General features: G+C 33.8%; 3 protein-coding genes across 6 annotated transcripts; 1 reads left to right on the top strand and 2 right to left on the bottom strand.

The window, feature by feature from the left end:
• Nucleotides 1-5,229: 5,229 nt before the first annotated feature.
• LOC140955993 (pectinesterase 2-like) lies at nucleotides 5,230-6,115 on the bottom strand. Its single transcript, XM_073411702.1, has 2 exons — nucleotides 5,851-6,115; nucleotides 5,230-5,777 (listed from the first exon to the last, which is right to left on the bottom strand). The coding sequence occupies exons 1-2, from the start codon at nucleotides 6,113-6,115 to the stop codon at nucleotides 5,230-5,232; spliced, it is 813 nt and encodes a 270-aa protein (XP_073267803.1).
• Nucleotides 6,116-7,056: 941 nt separating this feature from the next.
• On the bottom strand, nucleotides 7,057-12,044 carry LOC118038640 (uncharacterized). 2 transcript variants are annotated; one of them, XM_035045058.2, is made up of 6 exons: nucleotides 11,588-12,044; nucleotides 10,222-11,301; nucleotides 9,620-9,793; nucleotides 9,353-9,507; nucleotides 8,478-8,588; nucleotides 7,057-7,501 (listed from the first exon to the last, which is right to left on the bottom strand). In XM_035045058.2, exons 1-6 carry the CDS (start codon nucleotides 11,744-11,746, stop codon nucleotides 7,441-7,443), a joined length of 1,740 nt encoding a protein of 579 aa, XP_034900949.1. In that variant the 5' UTR covers nucleotides 11,747-12,044; the 3' UTR covers nucleotides 7,057-7,440. The 2 variants fall into 2 exon arrangements, with proteins under 2 accessions (XP_034900949.1, XP_034900948.1); XM_035045057.2 differs by having other exon boundaries at nucleotides 9,620-9,808; nucleotides 11,588-12,043.
• A 7,751-nt stretch (nucleotides 12,045-19,795) lies between these two features.
• On the top strand, nucleotides 19,796-25,887 carry LOC118038642 (protein DYAD). Of its 3 annotated transcripts, XM_073412366.1 has the most exons (10): nucleotides 19,796-19,904; nucleotides 20,939-20,986; nucleotides 21,491-21,617; nucleotides 21,967-22,067; nucleotides 22,169-22,869; nucleotides 22,992-23,375; nucleotides 23,562-23,670; nucleotides 23,747-23,830; nucleotides 24,477-25,298; nucleotides 25,409-25,887. In XM_073412366.1, the coding sequence occupies exons 2-10, from the start codon at nucleotides 20,951-20,953 to the stop codon at nucleotides 25,616-25,618; spliced, it is 2,574 nt and encodes an 857-aa protein (XP_073268467.1). In that variant the 5' UTR covers nucleotides 19,796-19,904; nucleotides 20,939-20,950; the 3' UTR covers nucleotides 25,619-25,887. The 3 variants fall into 3 exon arrangements, with proteins under 3 accessions (XP_073268467.1, XP_034900951.1, XP_073268463.1); XM_035045060.2 differs by lacking the exon at nucleotides 19,796-19,904 and having other exon boundaries at nucleotides 20,933-20,986; XM_073412362.1 differs by lacking the exons at nucleotides 19,796-19,904; nucleotides 20,939-20,986 and having other exon boundaries at nucleotides 21,056-21,617.
• Nucleotides 25,888-26,603: the final 716 nt, after the last annotated feature.

Here is a 26,603-nt window from a genome sequence, read left to right as displayed (position 1 = left end):
TCAAATATGTTTCAAAAAAAAAAATTGCAACTCATTCAATTAGTTTTATTTTAATTAGACGATAAAAAATAAAAAACAAAAATATATGAACCAAATAAAAAAATCTAAGTTACCTGAAAAAATAACTTTAAAAAAAAAACAAATGAAGTAACTAAATTTCCAATTCATTAAATACAAAATAACAAAACTTGGTAAAAAATGACATAAATAAATTAATATGGGTCAACCCACATTAGCATGATAAAACTTATAACCCTAGTAATAAGATACAGGTCAACCCAAGTTATCCTAGAAAAACCAGTGATCAGATCAAGATATTAATTAAGGACTGAAATTAAAATATTAACAACAAAGAATGTCAAGTTGTAATTTTAAGGGATGAAAGAGAAAAAAAAATATTTATTTACAACAAACCGAGCTACCACCACCAAAGAGTCTCGGCACCACTATAAAAAAAACACGACAAAGCTTCCAACAACATGAAAGAATAGCATTTTTTAGATGTTGAGAAGCGCTGCTCGAATTATCCGAAAAGTATAGATGCCTCCATGCACTAAAAAATGTGTCACACACACTTATATCTTTTTTATTTTTATTTTTATTTTTATTTTTATTTTTTATATTTGATTAAATATCAAATTACTGCTAAATTAACCCAATTATTAAAAAATGATCATGAAAAGAAAAGAAAAGGAAAACCCTTCACGCCAGTTTTAATTTACCTATACCTTTTAAATTCTTTATTATATTTCTCTATCCTATTTTAATCTCTCTCTTTTTTTTTTTTCAAGTAGAGGTAGGGAATACCCAATAAAAAACCCGAAACTATTTTCCGAGCAATATAAATTTCTCGGAACGCAACTCACCTAATCAAGCCCTCGAACCTTTATATGTACTTGATTACTTAAGTTGTCATTAATGAAGTTACGAGGTCCCTTTATGTTAGGTGGTGTTCTTAGCCGTGATTGATGTTGTGCGTCTCCCGTAACTCAACAATCACCTCGTCATAGCACAGCCAGGAGCTGCTATTATCTTATAGTTCTTATTGCAACAAAACTACAGGAAGAAACTCGGATCTGTTGTTTTAGGTAGAGTTGAGGATTCATTTATTATTCACATCATTTTGTTTTTTTTTTTTTAAATCCGATTCAGCAGGAATTTGTACGAATCAAACAATTTAAGCGTGTTATTTCTAGCATAATTCTTCGAACACAGCTTGAAAGAATAAGGATGAGCATCTATATATGTGCCAGTGCCAGTGCCAGTATAAAAAAAATGAAATAATTGCCCTAAGAGAAGAATGCAGATATGTTGCCGATCCATCTTGCGATCAAGCTAAGAATTTTAAAATTCGAAAATCTTGAACTTTGGACCGATAATATACACTGGGCATGCATCTAATCTTGGTGACTCTGTTTGCTTCCGCTCCATTTTAGTATTATGAAATAATAAAAAAGATATGATGTCTTTTGATGAGGGATCATGTCGCCATTTAAATTTCAAATTCATGGGATTGAAGACCACAGATTATCAAGAAACGGTGTCCATGGCTCCCCCGCTATGCCAGGACCAAGAAAAGCGCCGGTCGGAAGGGATGTGTCTCTTGTCGCATCCCTAGCCGCTCTCTGCCCATCATTGCATGCCGCTCGTAGCCCACCTCTACTGTTTTTTTTTTTTTTTTTTTAAATAAAAAATACGAGCACAAGTTAAAAATATTAACGGAAGAACACAGTTAAAAAAAGAATCGCCTTTTGTCCTAACTCGGCTCCTTCTATGGTGGGAGCAGTGTCACTATTGCTACCCAACAAAAAATGAAACAAAAACCTAGATCGTTAACCCCACCAACATTGCCTTTTGTCTCCATTATTTTCGATTTAATCGAGGGAGGCATGAGAAGGGGAGAATGTGGGGCTACAGAAACAGGGGTACAGGAGAATAGGAAGTTGTAAACAACCTTGTGTGGCTCTCCTCTGTTCTCCATTCCCGAAGGGTTTGCCTTGTTGGATATATTGTAGCTCCCTGAATTTAAGGTTTCAGGCAATTAGGTGTTTCTTTACTTTGTATAACGGTTGTTTTTGGACTATTTCCTCACCTGTGGAGATAATTCACTTCTTTAATTGCTTTCCGGCGAGTCATATACGTTCTGCAATTCTAAATCCAGACTTTTCTCTGGCATCCTCTTGAACTCGAAATTTAAGATGAATATATAGAGAGGAAGCTCATTTATCACTCAAGCCAAGCTTTAAGAGCATAGTTAGATGTTTTTTGCTAGTCGGTATAATTGCTAAGCACATGTTCTTCTTTTCGTTAACAGAAATTAGTCCTCCCGGAGCATCATTTTGACCGCAGATTCCTTAGCTAAAAAAAACAGTTCATGCATTGAACATGGCTTGCGATTCCGTGACAAATATACAAGAAACAATTTCGTAGCCAAATCATGACCTATAGGAGAGAAGTGGTCAATTATATTCTGGGTCATATAAATAGGACGACCCGACTTCGTGCCTGTAAAGATCAGTCGTAATCCTCGTATATTTGACGATTTTCTTATTTAAAATTAAACTTCAGGCCCTTTCAAGTCCTTGGATGCTCAATTGGCGAAGAAATTTTGAAGGCATTGCATAAAATTATGATTTGAGCCGCCTCTTGTTCAGTTCATTAGCAGCGGCAACAGGCCAAGGGGTTTCTATGGTGTCAACGTTCGACACAGCTGACAAAACAAAGAAAATCAAATTAATCAGATGACAGACGGAGAATGCAGCATGTTGAGCGACTGATCATTGATCATGGAAGCTTTTCTTCACCTGGGAAGAATAGTTGCGCTGACTGGATGCTCTACGTGGGGAGAAAATTACAGCAGCCCGGCCCGCTATGACAAAGCTTTCTGAAACTGGGCTGAGAGGATGCTACAGTGACAGCAACCAAGACCTGCTGCTATTTTCGAAATATTTTGAAGCAGAAGAAGATTTTTCTTCTTAACTAAATTTATGTAGTTAAAGTTAGGGTCGGGGAAGCCGACATAACCAGTTTCACTTGTGGCAGTTTGATCTTTTTTCTCAACCAAATACTACGAAACTTCTGGAGCTTCGTACGCTGAATTCGAATCTGATATTATTCAAATTAAACTCAATCATTGAACTCTTTTATTTTGGCTTTATTATATATATATATAATTGTACCGGGGTTTATACTTTATAGACATATTGGGCACATGGCAATCAAAGTTATGTATGGAAAAAAAATAGTACAAGTGTTTAAAATAGTAACTTAAAAAAATCATGGAAATTTTAGTATAAAAAACACAAATAATTCCTCATTCTAGGTGATAAAGCTAGAAAAAACTCCGCTTGAATTTGGGTTCTTTTCATGAATAATATTGGGCTTTGAGCTTGAAACATGAATTTTACTTGCAAAAAAATACTTCAATGGCTAAATCAGTGTAGTGTTTGAAAGAATGTAGGTGAAATATATATGTGAAGATATAGTTTGTACATCATGACATTCTTCTCGACATGTTGGCAGCCCATATTAATAAAAATAAACTAGAGAGGGGGAAGAGAGAGGTAATCCAAGTAGAAAATTAAGTTGTTTGATTGAACCAAGCTTAAAAGCAATCAAACCGAGCTTAATGTGGGCTTAGTGTTGGACTAGATTTGGACTTTCACGTGTACTCATTAATGTGAGCTCAATGACACCCAATTCAACAATATAAAGATGAAAGAGAGTGTTCAAGGTTTAAGATGAAGCATAGATTATTCTTAGTCTCCCATTCCCAAACAAATAGACAAGCTAAACTCACCAACAAGATATTGTTGAATAAGCTTTTTAACATGTAACATTAATACAATTTAAAAAATTATGAATGAAAAATTTTAAAGAATTCTTGATTGATATGTTTTAGAGAAACTCATAATCCTCTAAAAGTTATATCTCACATAGAAAAGAAATAAACTTTGCTTATGGTTTATTTAGTGGAAATGTGAAAAGTTAAAATTAATTCCAAAAAAAACCCAAAGGTCCCAAACTTTTAGATGGGAGAGGATCTAAGTAAGGTGAGCTTTGAGCTTAAACCTCCATGCAAGCGACTTAGCTCATGCTCGAGCTTGGAATTTTTTTAAGCTAAAAAATATTATTTTTTGCCAATCTATTATAAATTTAGATTTGAGTTTATAACTCTTCAACCTATAAGGAATTTTTTTTTCTGTCCACTATTTTGTCCAATCCAACCCAAAGAATCCAATCAATTCTTTTCTAGAAGAGTTATCTCTAAACTTGAATAATTTTTTTAGCTCAAGAAATAATTTTTTTTAGCTAGAATATTCAAGTTTTATGGTGGTTAATCAAAATTGATAATGAAAAGAATTTATTCTGGTAATTACCAAAATTAATTCTATAATAGTTTTAATTCCAAACTCATTTATAAAAGGGGTTAAAGAAAAGTGTTTTGGTGTTGGATTTTCTTCACGGACTTTGCATAATTTCTTACACTCTTCTTCACTTAAATTTTCAATTGTACTCCTCTATTTTAAGCCTTGATTTTTTTATTTTTGTTTTCTTTTAATCTAGAGCTTAGTATCTATTCTTGTTGAGAAATATTTGTCTCTATATTTCTTTTTGAGTTCATTAAACTTTGTTTAATAGTGCATCTAAACTAGAAGTTGTTGGAATATTGAGAGGTTTATTAAAGTTTGTATTTTCACATCAAGCCAAGAGTAATAAAGTTTTAAAGATAACAAATTAATTATTAAAAAAAATAGGTCAATTAAATGATATGTATTTCAATATCTTTTATTGTTTTCTTTTAAGTATGTTTTCAAAATATATGCTTAGAATGCGTGTTAGGAGTTAATTTCATTCTCTTATGTACAAATCTAAGTACAATTAGTATGTATACTAGGATTGCATTTCAATTTTTCAAGCAAATTTATATATTTACTTAGTAAACATGCTAATGTTTTATTATAATTGCAAATTTTCCATGATCTTATATTCAAATTATAAACTAGACATATATGCTGACTTTTCTAACATTACTCTATTTGTGAATTTTGGACAACAGCTACAGCATATATTTACTTCTAGCAGCTTTAAGTTATAATAGCATTATTCTTAATTAATGTTAAAATCAATTAATTATAGTGAAACAACATCCAAAAATATTAGTACGTAGAGAAACAACTCGTTCTTTCTTTCATGATTCTATATTCAACTGAGTATAAGCATTGAATTTTACTGATGAGTTTCTGATGAAATCCAAAGATACGAATCATAAGGCACCCCGGTGGATGGCAACAAAGAATCACCTGCAAGGAAATTGCTAACAGCAAATTCTGAAGCTTCACATGAATTGTTTATGACATGGCATCCGCTCCATTTTACTCTGTTTTCAGTTGAAGAACCTGGACCTTCATTCTCATACTTGCCATAGAAAAGGGTACTAAGATCAGACTCATTATTCCATGCTAACCAACCATCTGGATCAATTAAGTTGTCAAGGAAAGTTTCAAGAAAAACTGTCCTCGAGTAATTTCTCCAAGGCCTTCTGAGAAATGTTCTTACTGAATCTTTGACCGGATTCTCGTCCGGGGCTGCAATTACTCGAGAGGTATGAATTACTATGACTGAAGTTTGGTTTGGATTAACGCGACTTTGTGCTGTTATTGTGTTAGTTTTGTGCTGAGTGATCCTTGAGTAGATGCTGCAGTTTTGGAAGACAGCAACCATTGTAGTATTCTTTCCCTTGTGTCCTATCACAACTTTCTCCTTGTAAGTTCCTGCTGTTACATAAATCACAACGGTCTGTATCTTATCTTTTTGATGCAACATTCACTGCCTTTTTAATTTTCTTACAGTCTCCAGAGCCATCTCTAGCCACCACAAGATTGGCCAGCAGTGAAGTAGATCCAACATTAGTAGCCTCTAATTTCTTTCGACGATTGATATGGTATGTGGTCTTCTTCAGCGTAACTTTGTTGACGGCTACAGCATTATTGATTAAATTGAAGACATTGATGGACAGAATAGGTCTATAGTCTCTGACATCAAGCTCAATACAACTAGTCCTACAGGTCTCAAGATTTGTTAGGGTTGCTGTGAGCCGTATTTGTGTGTCCATATTGACCATAATTGTTGATTGTGTAGCTAAGCCTTATTATGGTGTTCTGGTAGAGCTCAAGACAGTCTGTCGAAGATGTAGTGTTCTCATGGTGCCATGACTGTTGTGGGAACCTAGTCGTTGATTGGCTTAGTGCTTGGAGGGCTTGGTCTAAAGCAATCTGCACGGACATCTTTCTAAATTCTGGCTTTCGCTTCATGGCAAAAGAGTACGTGTTGCTACACATGTGGTAATGACAAGACTGGAGATATGGTGTTTTCTTGCACCAAGATTCGATATTTGAGGACATGACAGCGGGGAAAACGCCAACGAAGACAGAAAAAGAGAAGTTAATGACGATAAAGCGATATAGAGCACTTGAAATGGCATAACTGCAATTAGAAAGACTTGTATACCATTTAAATTTTGTCTCATATGATTGTCGAAGCTTACAACTATATAGCTGGGGAGGTTCACGACTCCCTTCCAACAGTTAGGCATCCAAAGCAAGCAATGCTCAGGCTAATTAGCTGTTTTATCATTTTATTTCCCCGATTTTTCACTTCAAACCTTTTTTCTTTGCTTGTCTTTTGGGTATCACCATCCTGTTCTAATTTTCCATCACAATTGTGCGTCTATGATTGAGTTTGAAGGGAAAACTTCCCTTTAGGCATAGTAATCAGCATGATCAAGGACGTATCTCATACTCACTGCTGGAACAGTTCTCATGAAGCTTAAGACTAACAAAGACACATGCATGGTCAAGCAACATACGTCCTCAACTAGGAGAGGTAAGTGGAGAACAATCCATTTCTGTTGCCAGCAATCCATTTCTGTCTTACATGGGAATGGGGAAATCCATTGGTTCCATGCTCTTCAAGCAGAAGATATCTGATTGAATCAAATATTGGCATCAACAAAATTTATAGAATAGAAGGTGGAGAGCAAAAGAACTCGTTACCTGTTGGGTCCCTGTGAGAATAAGCACCCATAAAAATTGGACTGATATTAAACACAATGATATTTAATATGACAAAAGGGCCTTTCTTCTTAATATATCGTTTAAATTTCGAGGCCAAATGAAAAAAATGGAATGAACGAATATTCCACCCCAGATACGGCTGACCCAACCTCAATCCACGGTTTTGACCAAAGAGATTGCCAATGCAAGTAGTTCGGTCCATTTCTACCAGAATTTGATGTCAATCATCTTCCACTGAAATCACAGAAAGATCTCCTGTACTGGTAGAAATGGGTTGAACTTCTGAGACTTTTGTCATGCTGGAGAACTTGGTGATGGCAGGAGTTCCTGCGGTCATCAAGTAGCTGCTTGTAAACCGGCCACCTTAGTTCTCTGTAGGCAATGAATCAGATCTACAAATATCACCACGACAAAGCGGACATACCCTGCAAAACCATTAACAAGTTAGGCAAACACTAAAAACTGGGATAGCAGCAGCTATCTGAAAAATCACCTGTATAGGTTAAAGATAATAGACCACCAAGAAAGCATCAAAATTCAAATGGAGAGAACAATCTGACATTATACCAGCAGCTAACGTGCAAATCATTGAATTTGGATTGATAATGTTCTCATGGGGACAACCGGTGGTTAAAAATTGGGACTTCTATGATCTGATGCTGTCACTTTATTTAAGAATTTTTCTCTTACATTTTACAGTATTTGCTCAATTATACAGGTCATGCAAGCCATTAGATTTATTTTTTTCAAGAAAAAAAAATCCAACAAAGAAAAGAATCAAGCCAACCTCAAGGTTGCTATAAATAAATACCAACAAAAAATCTGTTGCCGCACATTTGAATGATACAAAGAGAACTGACAGAACCCAAAAAAAAAAAAGCCCAGATCCATTTTAAGATTTCTTGTGATCCTACAAGAACAAGATCAGAAAATACAGATTTGATGAGCCTTATGATATGAGGAATTTTATAGTACTTCCAGTGCATGTACACCCTCTCTTGGATCATTTGGAACCCACTTATAATAGACATGGATCCACAACAATGTGACAGTGTGAACATACACTGGGAGTTCTGAAAAGTTGCTCTGATCTTGCAACAACTGAAGTTTTGGAGCAAGTCTGATAATCGTGCTTGACATTCTAGTCAACAATGTGCAACCTTCATTCAGTTCTATCAACTTATATTAGTATCAATAGTCAGTGACCCAAAATGTGAGTCGTACATACAATAGCAGATACCAATTTGTTTATCTCAAAATTTTCAGCAAAGCTGTCATTTCCATTACCTAAAAACTTTTAAGCATGAATAAACATGCACTGTAGTTTCGCTGCAAATGAATTTATTTTAGACATGCATGTATTTATAGGCTAGTTACAGATTTGGGATTCAAAAAGAATACCTGTGAATCTCCTTAAGCCACTTGTCAACACATGTTCTGTGGAACTCGTGATGGCAAGGCAACACTCGCATGCTGTCTCCTTCATCGTATTCCACAAGGCATATGTAACATCTGTTATTTAAATGGCAAAAAGGGAAAGGAGCATAAGTAAAAGGCAATCATGATAAAGAGATAAGAACTGCAATACTAAAATTCCAATCATACTTCATTGACTTGGATAAGAAACGCATACAACAAGGTTATCAAATAACAAGATTACATAAACAAAAATACATAAAAGGAAGAAACACTGCTCAGTGAACCTTATAACCATGAACAAACCTTAAAAAACTTACACAAAAGATTGCAGATAATAAAAAATAAGTCTCACACAAACCATGACACTTTTTTTTATCCAAAAAATGAAGGAAAAGATCACAAATGTTATTGAAGCCTGCTTTAAGTGGTACTTAATATGAAGGTAACTAACTGTACATTGAAAATGTCAACAGCTTAACTATTTAATGCAGGGCATCATAAGCTGGTTCCATTGGAGCTGCTTGCATATGTAACTACATATGTGTACCTTGTTGTATTTGTTAGTCTTTTTTCAGGTTAGGCAAACTCAAAAACTTTAATCACCTCCAAAAAATGGGAATTTAAAAGTTTTGACACGGAGAACTAATAAAAGAAAAGCAAGGTTGCAGTTAGATGACCAGGCTCTAAGCAAGCATTTGACCACAGTTTACTATCTTAGTAAGCAATCAGCTGACATCATAAAGGTTGTGGTAAGCGATGACAAGTATAGCATAATGGAAGGTATTAGACAGAAAAATAAATTCAAAGATTCCACTATTTCATTAGTAGAAATTTGATTAGTAGACACAACCACTTACTGGGCTGTCTCCTCATTCTGATGTTTCTGGGCCTTGGCATATAATTTAACAGGCAATGATTCGACTATTTCATTTGGTGCGGGTACAGATCCAAGCGAGGACATAGAAGGCCGAGAGGACAACACAACTGATTGCTGGTGAATTTCATCCAGAACCTGATTAAAGTTGTATAAAAGATTCAACTTATAGAGATATAAAAAGTAAGGTAAAAAAACCCAAAGACAAAAAAACTGGAGTATAGACAGCACAAAGCTAACAGCCAATTACCTCAAATAGAGCTTCAGCTAACATGACAATTCTTGATATACTAGCCCTGGCACTTGTTTCATCATTTAAGTTGGCATCTCGTACACGGCATGTGCAGCGACCTGTTCTGTGCTGTCCAGATAAAATACAAGACCTCTCATGTCCAGACAGGTTTTCAAAACGGCTTCCCAACCTCTGAAGAGCACGAACCTAAACCATTATATACTATGAGAGTAATTTGTGTAATTTCAGGCACCAAGAAGGTGGAAAGCACAAAGGGAAGAAGGCTGAAAGAGACATGAGGTTTAGCCCAAATAAAGATGGGTTCCTTTTATTGGTTTTCAGGAGAAAAGAGATCCAACAGCAGGTAAGGATGCAGGAAATTTTAATTTTATAAGCAGCAACAGGAATGGCATTGACCTAAATCAATCCCAAACAAGAACATCAAATGGCATGCTCTACATGTAGAAAGCATTCGCTAGTTTAACACATACTGTTCGACAACAAATGTAATACCCATTGTTCAAAATAAAAAATTATAAGCCACGTGCACTGTGTTCATTGGATGAAAATAAATCCTATGGAAACTTTCAAGAACTACCAAGTGTAGGGAACTTATGTACCTGAGATCGTATTCTTCTCCTCCGTTCAAGGAAATTTGATCTATGTTCTAGCAAGTCATGATACCTGGCTTCTCTTGATCGGGAGGTTTCCACCTCATTATCTCGAATGCCGAACAGTGAGCTAGAAATGCCAGATGGAGGATAACCAGGTGCAGTTGGAGAGGTTTGAGCATTCCCTTCAGATTCTGACACCCTCATCTGCCCACCCAATGCCTGTCTCCCGCTACCATGGCTTGAATCTCTCATTTCTCTCTCTTGTTGCAAGGGACATAATGTAAGGTCAGATAGTGATGACCGACGAAGAACTCTATCACGAAGTCTTCCAACACTCAAGGTTCGGCTAAAACGAACATTACGATCAGCAGGTTCTCGTGTTCCAATTCGCCTATCAGAAAGTCTAGTCCCAATCCCATCCACATCATTGAATATTCTAGGAGAATGTAAGTTTCCATCAACCCCCACTCTAGTTCCACCGCCATCTCTTCCTGCATGGAGAAAAATATTCTGGTTTTCTTGCATATTGTCTATGAGATCAGGTGTTTGACTATGCAACTGCAAACTAGCAGATGTATGTTCATGACAACGCGCAGCAGTTCTATTAACCATGGATGTAGCAAATAAATCACTACTCTGATGTGTTTCAAGTCCATTTCCATCAACAGCACCACTGGCAGACTGTGGATGACGGCGAATCTGGTCTTCATTGTCCAACATTCTGAGACTAGTAGAATGAATGGGATATCCCCTTGATGACCCTAAACTGACTGCTCTGCTCAGCCTAAAGCTCACGTTACCAGGAATAAAACTAAAGCGAGAAAGAAACCGACTTGGAGAGGTCAATGACTGCGTAGGAGCAGCAGCTCGAGCAGAGCTGCTACCTGTTCTTGAGGAAGTATTCGTGATACTTGCTTGATTCCATTCATCAAGCTCAACATCAGATGATATACAGGGCATTTCGTCAGATTGCTCAACTTTAACCTTTCTATAACACTCAATTTTAACCTCTTCCGAGTCTATTTCATTCTGGTTAGCAGCTGAAGCATTTCCTTCGTAATTTTCTTTATTCCCATTATCAGAAACCTAAAAAAGCATGGGTAAAACGATTTTAGTCCTTCAAAAACCCATAAACAGTAAAGAAACTCTCACGGCATTCTTATGAATATTATGATGATACCATATGAAAAAAAGTTCTGAAAGGATACATAAGCACAATTTCCACAATTCAAGAAAAGAAAATAAACATTTTCCATTGAAAGTGCATATAAGTGAGTGAATGAACAAAAGAACTAAGCTGCATTAAAATTGAGAAAGCTAAAAATAACACGATCAAAGAAGCCGAAGAGGGAACAATGATGGAGGGCCTGACATGGTCACCGCTGGTACTATCACGAGATCCACAGGAAGAACCCAAACAAGCAGACTGAAAAACCTTGCTCCTCTCTTTAGATCTTCCCTTCCTTCCACTTCCACTTGATGATGATGCTGAGGCACCACCACGATATGCCTTGCTTCCACTGGATCCCATCTCTCCAGAATATCACTCCACACAAAACGATGCCCAAATTACATCACTGCCCCCTGAAAGCTTCAACATTTCAGATCTGACAATAAGGGGCATTGCATTTATAGGACCAGTGAGTGTTTGGTGAAGTGGGTTCTTAAACTTGAGAGAGAAAAATGAAATGGGTTCTTGTCAAGTTTCAATCTTTTAAAAGTGTTAGATCTAAATAGAGAGAAACAGTGAGAATCACATAACGTTCAGTTTTTTATTTATTATCAATGTGGTTGAGTAAAGGTGAGTTGCATATGAAAGTTAAGATTAGATGTGAGAAAGAGACAAAGTAACTACTTGCAGAGAGAGAATGGGGAGGGAGACTGGTTTTTTAAGGAAGTGTTTTGTCTCAGTGAGTGAGTGAGGGGCTTGACCGCATAATTTTGAAAGAAGATAGAGAGAGAGAAGGAGAGAGAGGAGAAGGAACATGTCCTCCTTTACTGATTTGCAGGCTGCATTTCTGGGGTAGTGTAAAGTGTTTGACGGGAAGCCACGTGGGAATGATAAAGCTTTGGGGGTTGTTCATGTTAGGAGGGAAAATTTTGTCCTTGTTATTAATGTCGTTAACGCACTGTTTATTTTTATATTTTAAAGATATTTTTTAAAATATTTAAAAAAATTTATTTTGTTAAATTAATATTTATTTGGTATTTTTAAATCATTTTAATAACTTAATTTTAAAAAAATATTATTTTTATAAATTTTTAAATAAAAAATACTTTAACAAACAATAACAATATGTCAAAATAACACCCCATCTTTAATCTTTTTAAAAAACAAATATCAATAATGAGACACATTCCTCCATCAAATCTTATTTTAAAACACACTATTTATTTCACTGCCAAACTTTTGGTTTTTGTAATGATAAATCTAGAGAGAGAGAAAAAAAAGTTGCAAGAACATTTTAGTAATTACTTCTTGCATTTTTAACAATCACTTCTTCTTGATATAAAAAAAAAAGGTCATCTTTTTTTAGTGTTGCCTTGGGGAAAATGAAAAGAAGCGTAAAATGCAACTTCATTGTATAGCATTTGGCAAACAAAAAGGCAATCCCAAAGCTTCCTTGACATGCAAAAAGATGTACAGTGAAACATGGCTTGCCCGGATAAAATGTAGAAACTTCCATTGTGTGCAAAAAAAAAAAAAAAAAAAAAAAAAAAAAAAGGATAGGAGCTGAGAGACCGTTCTTCTAAAAGGTTTGCTTGAGAATAATGACAGATGCTTGCATGGCGCGCAACCCAAATGTTAGGAAAGTTGTGTAATCATTATTTCTGCGGACAGGCCATTGCGTGAGCACCCGTTTTATGAGGGATACAATTGGAATACATAGGAGCTAACTTTAAGGGATCCTAAATTCAGTGGCGTGCTACTAATAATATGTTTAGGATCATGATTTAACTTGTGTTTTAAAAAAATTAAATTGTTTTATTTAAAATTAATATATTTTAGTGTTTTTTAACTATTTTGATATGTCGATATTAAATATAATTTTTTAAAAATTAAAAAAATTATTATTTTGATGTATTTCTAATTGAAAAATACTTTGAACCACAGTTGCTACCATAATCTTAAATAGATCTTAGATAAAGAAGGGTAAGTATGATGTTTAAATGCATGCCAGTTGGAACAAAAATAAAAAGGGAATGACTTTAGGTTCCTGTCATATGTTAGAGTTCCAAAAATTTTAGGGCTGCTGTAAACTTACATGATTATTAATTTCAGGGTTTATAAAATTAATCGAGGTATGTGTAAGCTGACCCGGACATCCATATTAATAAAAAAAATTAGAAAAAACATGTTGTAAAAATAAATATGCAAGGTAGGAGAAGATGTACAGCTTGTTTGGTATTACAGTGATAATTACTTTTTAAAGTGTTTTTTTATTTATAAATATATTAAAATAATATTTTAAAAAAATTATTTTTGACATATAAAGGTAAAAACAATATTAAAACACTAAAAAACTTACAAATTTTTTTTTTCAAAAATGTTTTTCAAATACAAAAACATAAACAATTCAGTATTTTTATCATCATAAAAAATGGTAAAAAAAAACTGGTGGGGAAAAGGCATGAAATGGTGCTGGAAAGCCAGCTCCCTGACATCCTATCAGCAACAAAATCCAAGGCAGAAAAAGGGATGCTCATCACATGGATGAAAAATATATCGAAAAGGAGGGATGTAATTATAACAAAATAACAAAAAACGTGAAAGAATCCCATGACAGTTACGAATGCAACACAACAACCAACATCCCATTAAATGAACATGTATATATAGACGCACAATATATATATATATATATATATATGTATATATGTATATATATATATATATGTATATATGTATGTATGTATATATGTATGTATGTATGTATGTATGACATTTTAAACAATTTTTTTACAGGGGAGGCTGGGAAAAACACCCGTCGAAAAGGTGAAAGGACGAGGAATTGATTGGAACTGGTAAAACGAAAATTGTTATTGTTTTTTAATGGGTGCACTAAACAGGAATTCACAAGCATGTTGAACATCTTAGGAGTCAACAAACAACCCCAAAACTTGAATAAATAAAGAAACATTTGTAGAGTAAGCCAACAAATTGATCACAATTTCAAGAAGTAGGTAGAATGACTTTGTTTCCTGAGCATGAATGGAGCTTGTCACTACCAATAGTAATTTGCCCTTTCAACTTGGGAGCATGGTGGCGACGGACCTCGAAACAAAATTACATTTGTCTGCAATGAAGTCAAGGGTTGTTGTTTCCTGACAGGCATGGATGGCGCATTCAAACTTTAAGGTGAATTCTGGTTGTCTGAACGTGCTGGTTTGAATGCCACTAACATGGCTAGGCAGTAAAAGAAATTGTGTAAACAGATAGTCAATGTCTAAAATAATATAATTTGTATCCTACTTAATTTCAGGTTAAATCACGCGACCTTAGGAAAGTGTAAAAGATGCAAGAGCTACACAAACATTAATGGTAAACAATACATCAAAATGCATAGGCATAAAAAAAACTTGAGGAAAAGAAAGAGTGAAACAGGGAAGCAAGATGAGCAACCTCCTTGGGTAGGTGATCAAAGCAAACGAGCAAATTTAGAAAAGTATTTTATCTTTCTTCACGCCATATACTTTCTTTTTTAAAAAAAAAATTTTGTTTTTTTTTTAAAAAAAAAAATTCCCCCATTTTCTTTGGCTTTTTTTCCCTTTTTTAGACTTTACATGTTTTTTTTTCCCAAGATTATCTTCCTTTTTTTTCTTTTTTTTTGTATTTTTTTTTCAAAATTATCTTTATCAATTTTTTTTTAATATTAAACTGGTTGAAAAATTTAATTATGTAGTTTTTTTTCTGTAAAATATTATGGATTACTACCATGTTTCTCTACATAGCTTTTTTTTTTATGAATTTTTTTCTTCATTTTTTTTTTCAAAATGATCTTTGTCGATTTTACTTCGTAGTTTTTTTAAAAAAAACCGTGGATTGTTACAATGTTTCTCCATATTTTTTTGTTTTGATATAGTGTTTCCCCACATGTTTTTTTTAAAAATTATCTTTGTCGAATTGTTTTTAATATTGAGCTGGTCGAAAATTACAACTGTAGATTTTTCCACATGTTTTTTTGCTTTTTTTTTTCCAAAGTTGTCTTCTTTGTTTTTTTATGTTTTTTTTTCATAATTGTGTTTGTTGATTTTTTTTTATAATATTTGTTTTTGTTGATTTTTTTTATAATATAGAAACTGGTTGAAAATTTAGCTTTGTAGTTTTTTTTCTTTAAAAACACAGTGAATTGCTACAGTGTTTTCCACATGGTTTTTTTTTCCTTTTTTATGATTTTTTTTCCAGAATTATCTTTGTCGATTTTATTTTTTTTTCATATTAAGGTAGTTGAGAATTTAGCTTCATAGTTTTTTTCTTTAAAACATTGTGAATTGCTACAGTATTCCCTGGTTCCCCCACATTATTTTTTTTATTATAGTTTTTTTTCAAAATTATCTTTATCGATTTTATTATTTTTAATATTGAGCTGGTTAAGAATTACAACTGTAGATTTTCTCATGAAACACTATAGATTGCTACAGTGTTTCCCTACATTGGTTTTTTTGTTATGATTTTTTTCAAAAATTTTCTTTGTTGATTTTATTTTTAAAATATTAATATGGTTAAAAATTTAGCTTTTTAGTTTTTTTCTTGAAAACATTGTAAATTGCAGCAGTTTTTTTTTTATATTTTTTATTTATTTTTTTCACAAACCTACAACAACATATAAGCCTGCAACATCGCACGGGCATGGCATATAATAAAGGTATAAGGCTCTTAGAAACTTGAAATTTAAATTAAAGAAACGACAATGGGTTAAAACATGGCATAAAGAAGACAAGGTATACGCGGACGACTTGTCACCCGACTCTTATTGAAAGCAAAAACTAAATAAATCACGTGCCTATGTCCACGAGCCTATGTCTAGCCCACGTGTTTGGACTTTTTAAACAACCCAGCGTATCATGAAGAACAAACATTTTTTAAAAATCTTTTTTTAATTTGCCTTTTTGTTTTACTTCTTTCACTCTTTTTTTTCGTATATTTTAATATTAAAATTTTTATTAATTTTATTATTTAATATTGGATTGATTATAAATTCGTTTTTCTATTTTTTTATTATATTATAAAAAATATAAAAAAAATTAGTTTAGCCTAGTAGAGTCTATAACTCGGGTTATGGCTTTTTTTCACTCCTTTTGTTTTTTGATTTTTTTTTTAAATATTGGGTTTTTAGTTAATTTCATGATTTAGTATTGGGTTCACAAAGAATCAATTTTCATATTTTTTTTCATGTTATAAAATAAAAAAACTAATTCAACTCGGTGGAGTCCATGACCAGGGTTGCGAGTTTTGTGGTTTGACTAGGATGAACATGGCCTGCTTCTTTTTTTATTATTATTTGATGATTTTTCTTTAGACTTACTTAGTGAATAAGGTCATGTAGAGACAACTCCTATAAAATTTAATTTAAAACATAGGCCAAGCAAATAGTAAGGTCATGATTTTTTTAAGTCTTAACTATTGTACCAAGTATAATAACAATGCCTTGAAGTTTTAAACAATCTAAAAAATTAATTTTTATGTTCCAAAAAAATTGGATCTAGCTCGCGGTGAAGGCACATGCGATAAACTAGTTACTCTATATAGAAGAAGTGGAGAACACTATGGTGTTTTTGTTATTTATATGAATAGTAAAGCCCTTCATTTAAAGAAATAAACTTTTTTTCTTTTTTTTAAAAATACCTTCTTGATTTTATTATATCAATTTTATCGTTCACTATTTTATTAATTTTGAATTGATCATATTTTATTTTATTTTTTATAAAATTATCGTAGTCTCAAACAAACACCTTGATATTTAGTTGGTACTCAATTTTCACAAGCATCTATTTTTGTTATCATATTATTAAATAAAAGGATTCTCAAAAAAATAAAATTTTTAAATTCAGTGGAGTCCATGATTTAGGTTGCAGGTTCTATGAGTTAACCCGCAAAGTTTGAGTCAGTCTAATATGTCATTGTTTTAATATTAAAAAAAAATTATATCATTTTGATTTTTTTTAAGTTAAACCATGTTTTTATCGATCATCCAGGTGCCCTAAAACTTGCTAGATTGACTGGATTATGTAGAGTCAACTCCCATGCATGTTAATTTTAAACTCGAGTTAGACAATGAGCCAGGGTAAGAAGCTTTAATCTAGTTGGTTCTGATTTAATAATAATATCAAATAGTTTTATTTTTAAAAAATCTCATCTTTTTTTTTCCTTTCAATTAAATCCTTTTTGGCTTTTTTTATATATATTATTATTTTTTATCCTTTAACATTTAGTTGATTTTCTTCATAATTTATTTTGATTTATTTTTTTATGAGATCATCGCAATCTCAAACAAATATCTTTGTATTTGGTTAGTGCTCATTTATACAAACATTTATTTTTATTATCATATCAATCAAGTAAAAAATTAGTTTAAAACAAGAAAATTAGTAAATCTGGAGGAGTCCATGTTTTAATATGTCACGGTCTCAATATTAAAAGAAATATAATTTTTGATTAATATTTTTAAAGTCAAGTCATATTTTTTAAAGGTCATTACGGTTATCTCTGGATCAATTAATTTAACTAGATTACATTAAGGTAATTTTCATAGAGTTTAATTTAAAACTAGGGATAGGTAATAAGTTATTCAAAGTTATTTTTGGACCAATCAATGTAATTAGATCATGTCAAGATAATTTTCATATAGTTTAATTTTAAACCATAGATTTATTTAAGAGTAATGATTTTTATAGATTTTGTTTTTTAAAAAATCAATAATAATACAGACATAAAACAATTATTACAAAGTTGCGTTAAATTATTCAATTCGTTAAGAATTATTTATTGTACCGAATACTACTCGGGATTTATAGTTGAATAATGTTTTACAGCAAGACCAAAGTTAATAAATTTAGTATAAATCGACGTAACGATTAATGATAAATTTGTAATATCATGGAACTTTTAAATTATTTATTTTATAATAAGATATACATATAAAATTTGTTAAAATTCATTTATTTTTCATCTTTATGATTTATAGTTATACAGTTAATCCATAACTGCTTCTGATTTTTTTTTTTCTGGTCACTTAAATTTTGTCGTCAAATGTAGCATAACTTATTTGAAAACTCAATCCCAAGTACAGGCTCAAACGTGGCCTTGAAAAATCTAAAAATTAAAATCAAGTTACGAATCAATATCTTGGTATTGTTTGGTCGTTGAAAAGGTTTTTTTTTTTTTTAAGTAGTTTTTATAAAATATAAATTCATGAAAAGTAAATTAATTTTTTCTATTTAACAGTATCATAAAAAATAAATTAAAAAATACTTTATAATATTTAGTTATGCCATGAAAAATAAATTAAAAAATCACTTATTAAAAATTTATTTTTTTAAAAAAAACTATTTAACATATTACTAGTTAACCACTTATAATAAAAAATAAAATAAAAAATGTAACAGTTTTATAAAATATAACTATACATATAATATAAAATATTTTAAAAAATATTTTTCATAGGACATTCAATTTCCTTGTATTTTACGACACACCACCTCCTTCGTCCAGTCTTATCATATACTTCGGTTAATTGTTTTACGATTTTGAAGACGTACCAATACAATGTATTTCTAATTTGTTCACTTCACTTCTTCAAACCTACGGCTCAATATATCTTACAAAGTGACTAAGGATTTATATGGCATTGTGTTCTGAACGGAGATTAAATAAATTTTGAATTTTTTTAAATATTTTTATATAGTTTTGATATGGTAATATTAAAAATAACTTTTTAAAATAAAAAAAATTATTTTAATATATTTAAAAATAAAAATATATTTTATTAAAAATAACAGCTCAAACTCCACTTCTCACAAATATTAAACACAGTATGGTTTTTGGCCCCAAACTTTATGGTGCCACGTGGCTATTCCTCTTTGGTGTACTCTGGTGCGTGCATATGGCTCTCTCTCTGGCCTCTACTTCTCGTGTGGTGTGAGCAGTAAAACTTGATTACAGAAGAAAGAATATTATAATATTGACAGTTACGTTCTCTCCAGCCGGGAGCTAAGAGGTCACCGTCTTCAATGTGGCAGTCTCCAATCCTCTCTTATAATCCTCACAAGTAACCATCCGCCACGTCGTGGAAGTTACAAAAAGGCTATGACCTGGCTGCATGTTACTGGCTACTTGCAGGAATTATGCTCAACGTACAGACTATTTAGCTTCCAACTCTCCCTAGTCCCATCCACCATCAACAGAACTTGAGAGGGGTAAAACGGTAAGATAGGAGACGATTACTGCAGAGGAGATTAGGCCGGGAGGGACCAGAATCCAGGTCACGTGAGGTGCATCACGTGTGCTAATCATTACAATCTTCCCTCTCTCTATAGCAGAATTGCACCACACCATTGTTGATTTCACAACAGAACAGAAAAACAAATAAAAAATCCCCCCCCTCCCTGCATTTTCCTCCTTAGCTCTCTCTCCCGCTCTCTCCAAACAATTAATCACAAGCAGCGTTTTCTTTAAGGTTACTGTAAAGGTCTCATCTTTATATCTCATTTTGTTTTTCATTTTCAACTTGATTTTCATGCATTGCTGGTGGACTTAATTGCTCTTTGGCTCTTTGAATCAGTACTGGTATCGGATAAAAAATCTTAAGGAGTGACCTGTTTGCATGTCCGTAGTGTAGGATATAGACTAAATTCTCACTGTCGATTACTTTGTTTTCTACTTTTAAAGGAAATCAGAACTTCGATTCTGCATTTGTGTGTTTGGATGCTGAGAAAGAAAGGCGTGTTACTTCGAATCAAGAAATTAACCTCTTGATATAGTGTTATTTTCCTCTGGTTTCTGAGAATCCAAACAGCCTGTGTTTCTGCACCTGGTCATTCTCTTTTAAAGAAGTAAACAGAAACTGAGTTTTCTGAACAATAAAATAAAATTAATGGTTTAAAAGTTTTCACGACAAATTGCAACTCCTTCTGGTTTGCTTGGGATTAACCGGAACATTCTCATTGAAATTAAATGCATGCTCAATGTTTGTTGTAACTAAGCACACAGCTTCTTCTTTTTTCTTTCCTTTTCTCTCTCTCGTTCCTTTCTAAGCTTCTTGATCTTTATCAGTAGTGTTTTTCCCCCCAGTCAATATACTTTGAAGGTCACGCATTGATCAATACTTGGCATTAATTTTTCATTCCCTTTCGCTTCTTAATCATTTTCATTTCTACCTACAAATAATAGAATAGATTCTGCAAGTATGAGTACGCTGTTTGAATCTTTTTTCAAAATCACTTTCTATAAATGCACACGCATTAATTATCAGGCTTTAAACTCTCTGCCCCAAAACTTCCCTGTCTCTCTTGCTTTCTCTTTTGATCAATCCTTCTCTTCATTTGTTTCAAATACCCAAAAAGATATAATTTCACAGATCATGATTTTATACGCACACATTTGCTTCAAAAGATTTGCATGATTATATATCTTTCCCTTTCTGTAATTATGTCCATGCTGATGAACTGAAAAGATGCTGGCTAGTATTAACTTGTGATGCTGAAAAGGTTTCTGTAAATGCAGAAGATCACTAAGATGGAGCTGGTTGATGTTGCAGTAATGGACCCATCTGTGAGTTGTTCTCTTTTTCTCGCACTCACGAATTACTGTTACTACTATATTTCTCTCCCAAATCACACGCGCTGTCTTATCTGTCAACTCCATTGAAGTCTAAAGTTTTCAAATCAAAGGTTTATTGATTCAATCACACGGCCTACGAAGTACCCAAAAATAACCAAAAAAGAAAAAAGAAAAAGGAAAAAATAAGTCCCCTGCAGTTTGTTTTGCAAATCAATCCCCACTTTACAATTTATAAATCCTTCGTGCCCAAGTAAAATTATGATTACAAAAACCACAGAATTATTATGCTACGTAACAGTATATATTCAATTCACTATATATCACACACACGAGGGGCCTGTGCACACAGTAAGGGGAAAAAAAGAAGAAGGGGCAATACTTAACAGTGAGATTTGGTTATGGTGTGAGTGGTAATTATGATATGCAATGAAAATTGTTGAAGAAGAGAAGGGGCAATACTTGACAGTGAGATTTGTTGTGAAAATGAAAACGCAGGAAATGATGGGGTGCATAAGCAGAAGGCAGAAACAGAACCCCGAGGACGCCGCTAAAAGGACTTTTTTAGGCGGACAATTCCTGCACTACCCAGTAAATACAAACACTACAACGCCGCCACCATTTGGTAACGTACAGACAGACGCCTGTCTATAAGAAAGAAATTCTCTCGTTACCTCTGTAGTTAACCTGGCTCTTGTTTCTCTCTCCTTTCTTTTGATTTTTTTTTTTCCAGGGTGTTTATAAATTAATAGCATTACTTTTTAACTTTTTTTTAATATATTTTTTATTTTTAAAAAATTTATTTTTTATATCAATATTTAAAAAAAATCTAAATTTTAACCAACATCCGTGTAGCGTTTACACACGACTACGTACGTACTCCTACTAGCTATGTCTTTTTTTAACGTTAAAATATTTGTGATGAAAATAAGGATTCCCTGAACATTCTTTGTTTTCGATGTTTAATTATGAAGACCCAGCTGAGCACATTAAAGTAAGCTCTCTCTATGAACTTGATCACTCAAAGTTGCCTCATAAATCCCCTGATCAACTCCACAAAATCCGGGTTGTCATGGTAATTTATCATCAACATTCTTTAAAACCCACTCCATTTCCCCCTTTTTTGTCTTAAATATTTATTAATTAACCGGGTTAAACTTTTACTAATTATTTCAGGTGAATGAAAGGATCAGAATGAGAGTTTCTCTGAGGTTTCCAAGCATCTATTCTCTAAAATCTTACTTCAATGAGACTGAACATACTAAAAAGAAAGACTTGAGGAAGAAACTGCCAGCATTCGATGACAAGTACATGATAGGATCAGAAGTTGCAGCAGAAGCTCTTTACAGGAGAATCTCTTCTCAAGAAATTGCGGACAAGAGTAGCTCGTGGAGTTTCTGGGTGCTTAAAAATCCTTCGGTTTCACCTCAAAAGGTGTCAGACTCACCTAGAAGAAGTGCGAATGTTAATGTTGGTGCAAGAAAATTGTCTCTCATATCTGAGCTTAAGGGAACCGGTATGGCTAAGTGGGGTCAGCGCCGGCAGGTCAGGTTCTTGGCTAAACACGTAGAGGATAAACGTGAAATTGTGGCTGTATCGAATGTCGTAGTTAAAGGCGAAGAAGAGAAACACAGTGATGGTGGCGATGATACAGAAGAAGAGGAAGAAGAGGAGGGTGATGTTAAGGTAGTAGTAGTAAATAAATCGAGAGAAGCTAAAAGGAAATTATGTAAGAGGAAGGGTCAAGGTGGGTCTGGTGGCAAATCATCACCGAAGAAGAAAAGGCCTAAAAGTGAAAAGAAGAATCAGGTTGCGGTCTATAAGCAAAAGAAGAACAAGGTCATAAAAAAATTTATTGATAGATGGTCGGCTGAGAGGTAATATAGCTTTTAGTTGTTAACAAATTAAACTCGTAGCTTGATTTATATCAATTTATTTATTAGTGTTTATATGTAGCTATCTAGCTAGTAACTAATTTGGTTGGTTGATTTACGAGAAGGTATAAAATGGCTGAGGTTAGCATGTTGAAAGTAATAAAAGAGCAAAATGCAGTGTTTCGAAACCCAATTCTAAGGCCAGAACTGAGAGCTGAAGCACGGAAGTTGATTGGGGACACTGGATTGTTAGACCATTTGTTGAAGCATATGGCGGGGAAGGTAGCTCCAGGAGGTGAAGAGAGATTTAAAAGGAGGCATAATGCAGATGGGGCAATGGAGTACTGGCTGGAGAAGGCTAATTTGGTTGATATTAGGAAAGAGGCTGGTGTGCAGGATCCTTATTGGACTCCTCCACCTGGGTGGAAACCTGGTGATAATGCTAATCAGGATCCTGTTTGTGCTAGAGAGATCAAGGAGCTCCGAAAGGAAATTGATGAAGTTAAAAGGTAATTGGTCCTTCTGTTTTGTTAACTAGGATTGATCATGGACTTTGAATTTTGTGGTCTTTTAGTTTGTTAGTACTCGGCACTACTGATCTAAGTATTGCTCATCGGTTTTTCTCCGTTACTGTTGGGCGAGTTATGCATGCTCATGATTCCATTTGTCGCGTATTTGTTGTCTTATTGGTGCAGGGAGATGGTGTCCAGAAAATATGGGAAGGAACTAGCCATTATGGCAGTACCAAATTCTTCTCCTACAAGCCAGGACATGGAGCATGGCTGCATATTAATTCCACTGGAGGTAATAAACATGAAAGTTTGACTAGATTTTGACCGACCGAATTCTTCTGTTGACAACCCGTGTATTATTTTTGCAGGAAATGTACATTGATTTGGTGAATAAGAAGGTAAAGATGGATGAACAAATAATGGGAATTTCACATTCTTTGTGTGGGATGGAGGTAGGAAATCGTGAAAATCTACCCTTTAATAATTATCATGTTCTTTTCGATTGAAGTGTGTAAGATTTGATATGAATGATTCTTTCCACGTTTTGAATTTGTGAGTACTACAGATGCATGTAAAATTTGTTGAAATAAGAAATTCCTGAATGACTGCACATGATTATGACCCACATCTTTCAAAGATAATAGTAATAAATTGACTATCTGGTGTATGTATCCAGTCTTGATAATAAGTTGATGGTTAAATTGCCGTGGAACCACTCGAGAAGCTGTTTACGGGGAAAATTGCTCGTTCCAGACTAGATTTTTGCAATTAGCATAGCTAAATTTAAAGCTGAAAATCCTACAATAAAATAGTTTCATAAATGATGAATGTTTTGGTGGTGAACTTTCGTGGTCCTTGCCAGTCCTTTCTAGTCTGGATAACATTTATATCGTAACAATGTTATGATTAATGACGATTTTAGATGAATTGGTTATCGTATCAATGTTATGATCAATAATGATTTTAGGATGAATTGGTTACTTGTGATTGTTTTGTCCTTGCAGTACAACGGGGAGGCTTGGCAATGTTTATTGTCGTAGCATTTAATAATGTATTGAACCATGGTGTTATGATGATTGAAATGTCTAATTAACGCAGGAAGAAATGAAGAAGCTAAAAACCAGATTGAAAAAATCTAACAGAACAGAATCAACAGAAAGACCAGCATTATTAATGGGATCAACAGAATCAACCACACCAGCTGGATCTGAAAGAAAGGGGAAGGAAGTAATGCATCAGGAAAAAGAAGCAATGGTTTTAGGGGAATCAGCACAAGAACAATGTGAGTCATCAGGAGGCAACACATCACCAACAACTAAATCAGCAGCACCAACGGAGGACAGGGCAGCAAAGATAGAAAGGTTGAAAAGTGGGTTTAGGGTATGCAAACCCCAGGGAAGTTTCCTGTGGCCTGATATGACTACCTCAACCCCTCATCCTCAGGGTGCGGTACAACTCCAAGACCTCATTGCAGTGCACACGCCTCCTTCTGTGTCCTCCACTTCACCAAAACAATCTTACCTTCTGTTTACTCCCCATGGACCCCGCCATACTTCCCCTGTGAAGGCATCAGCTGAGAGAAGGCCTGTCACCATTTATCGATCCACAGCTGCCACAACTCCAATTACTTTTCCTCCCCTTGATCGAATGATTCACAACCAGTATGAGAAGAGCAACATTTCTACTTCTACTACCATCACCAACACTATCAAAACCCCTCTCATCAACCTTAATGAGCCACTGGATACCAATCAAACTGATGATTATGGGTTAGCTACCATCACCAACACTATCAAAACCCCTCTCATCAACCTTAATGAGCCACTGGATACCAATCAAACTGATGATTATGGGTTATTATGTTGGTCTCATTCCCATGCCCATGCTCAAGATTTGACTACCACTATTGCCATGCCAAGTGTATGTGTGCTGACTGATAAAATCCCAGTTTCAGTTCACACCCATACTTAGGTGATATAAACTTGGTATTTATGCTGACTCCTTTTTCATGTTCTGTACGTTTAACACAGTTGGGACCCACAAAGAAAGAGAGGATGGGCCAATGGGAGGAAGGTGATCCAAGAAAAGGAATGATTAGGAACTGTGAGCAGCCGCAGCAGCAGATGGGATGCTCCTGTGCCTCATCCATTGCATCTTCTTCCATGTCAATGGAAGTAGGGACTTGGCTAGCTCTGGCTTCTTCTAAGCCTTCCGCGGAGCACAAATCTAAAAGGGGTTAAACATTATATATCAACAATAGCAGCAGCAGCAACAATATCGGCTAGTTTATCATGCTAAACTAATTACTATATGTTAGTGTTAAATTTAAAACAATTAGTTAAGCCCCTGATAGAATACAAACAATTAAGTTGGTGTTTTACATTTTGCTTCCATTGTCTTACTATATATACAGATAGAAACGGCATCAAGATGCGCGCAAGGAGCTCTAGCCTAAAGAGAAAAAAAGGTAAAAATCAATACGATTTTTGAATAAGATATACTTTGGTTACCCTGATGTTATCTTTATCGCTAAATAATATTAGGAATGATTCTGTTCCATTGCATTCCTCACCATTTGTGCATGTTTGTGGTCAATTTTAGCTTGCTCCATTGCTTTTTTCTTGAAATTAAAGTCTCATATATATTTTGAAGTCATTCTCACTCGCTTTTTTTTCGTCCCGATATTTCTTTGGACCTCTATTTATCAAAGTCCAAAAGACTCTAAATCAAAACCCTTTTAAAAATTTGATTAATGGTTGTTTAGAAGGTCTTTAATATTCCATCAAGGACCATTTAGCCATATATATTTTTATTTAATTAGTTAGTTTTCATATCTCAAACATAAGCCTTGAGAAAAAAAAAATCCCATCTGAGTATATCGTCATTGCAGTTTCTCTTAATTTTACTTAAAGGTTTATAAGTAGTAAGTCCATTTGAACTAGACCCACTCATATCTTCGAAGTTATTAAGGCATGGTCGCAGCTACCAATTTCTTCACATCTTCTTTTGTTACGTGACTCGTTTTGAGGTATTTCTTAACCTAATTTTAAAGAAAAAAATGAAAAAGAAGTTACGCATATGTAAAGAAATATAACACTACGAAGGCATGGAAGATAGAACTACGTATAAAATCATCTAGTAAATAGTTAGTGGTAAGAATTTAAGATTAAAAAATTTATTTTTCCTATAATTTAAGATTTGAGTCCAATAATTACTAATATAATA

Source organism: Populus alba, chromosome 1 (genome assembly GCF_005239225.2).
Source record: "Populus alba chromosome 1, ASM523922v2, whole genome shotgun sequence".
Classification (NCBI taxonomy): domain Eukaryota; kingdom Viridiplantae; phylum Streptophyta; class Magnoliopsida; order Malpighiales; family Salicaceae; genus Populus; species Populus alba.
Note: the sequence above shows the minus strand (reverse complement) of the source record. Positions and strands in the feature narration are given on the sequence as shown.

Excerpts from the sequence above, each read along its gene's own strand:
- LOC118038642 (XM_073412362.1), top strand. The coding sequence starts at position 21,422 with ATGAAAATTGTTGAAGAAGAGAAGGGGCAATACTTGACAGTGAGATTT. Across the intron at positions 22,870-22,991 it reads GATAGATGGTCGGCTGAGAG|GTATAAAATGGCTGAGGTTA; the intron begins GTAATATAGCTT and ends ATTTACGAGAAG. Across the intron at positions 25,299-25,408 it reads CCACTATTGCCATGCCAAGT|TTGGGACCCACAAAGAAAGA; the intron begins GTATGTGTGCTG and ends CGTTTAACACAG.
- LOC118038640 (XM_035045057.2), bottom strand. The coding sequence starts at position 11,746 with ATGGGATCCAGTGGAAGCAAGGCATATCGTGGTGGTGCCTCAGCATCA. Across the intron at positions 11,302-11,587 it reads ATAGTACCAGCGGTGACCAT|GTTTCTGATAATGGGAATAA; the intron begins GTCAGGCCCTCC and ends ATGCTTTTTTAG. Across the intron at positions 8,589-9,352 it reads CAGAATGAGGAGACAGCCCA|ATGTTACATATGCCTTGTGG; the intron begins GTAAGTGGTTGT and ends TTTAAATAACAG.
- LOC140955993 (XM_073411702.1), bottom strand. The coding sequence starts at position 6,115 with ATGGACACACAAATACGGCTCACAGCAACCCTAACAAATCTTGAGACC. Across the intron at positions 5,778-5,850 it reads TAGAGATGGCTCTGGAGACT|CAGGAACTTACAAGGAGAAA; the intron begins GTAAGAAAATTA and ends TTTATGTAACAG.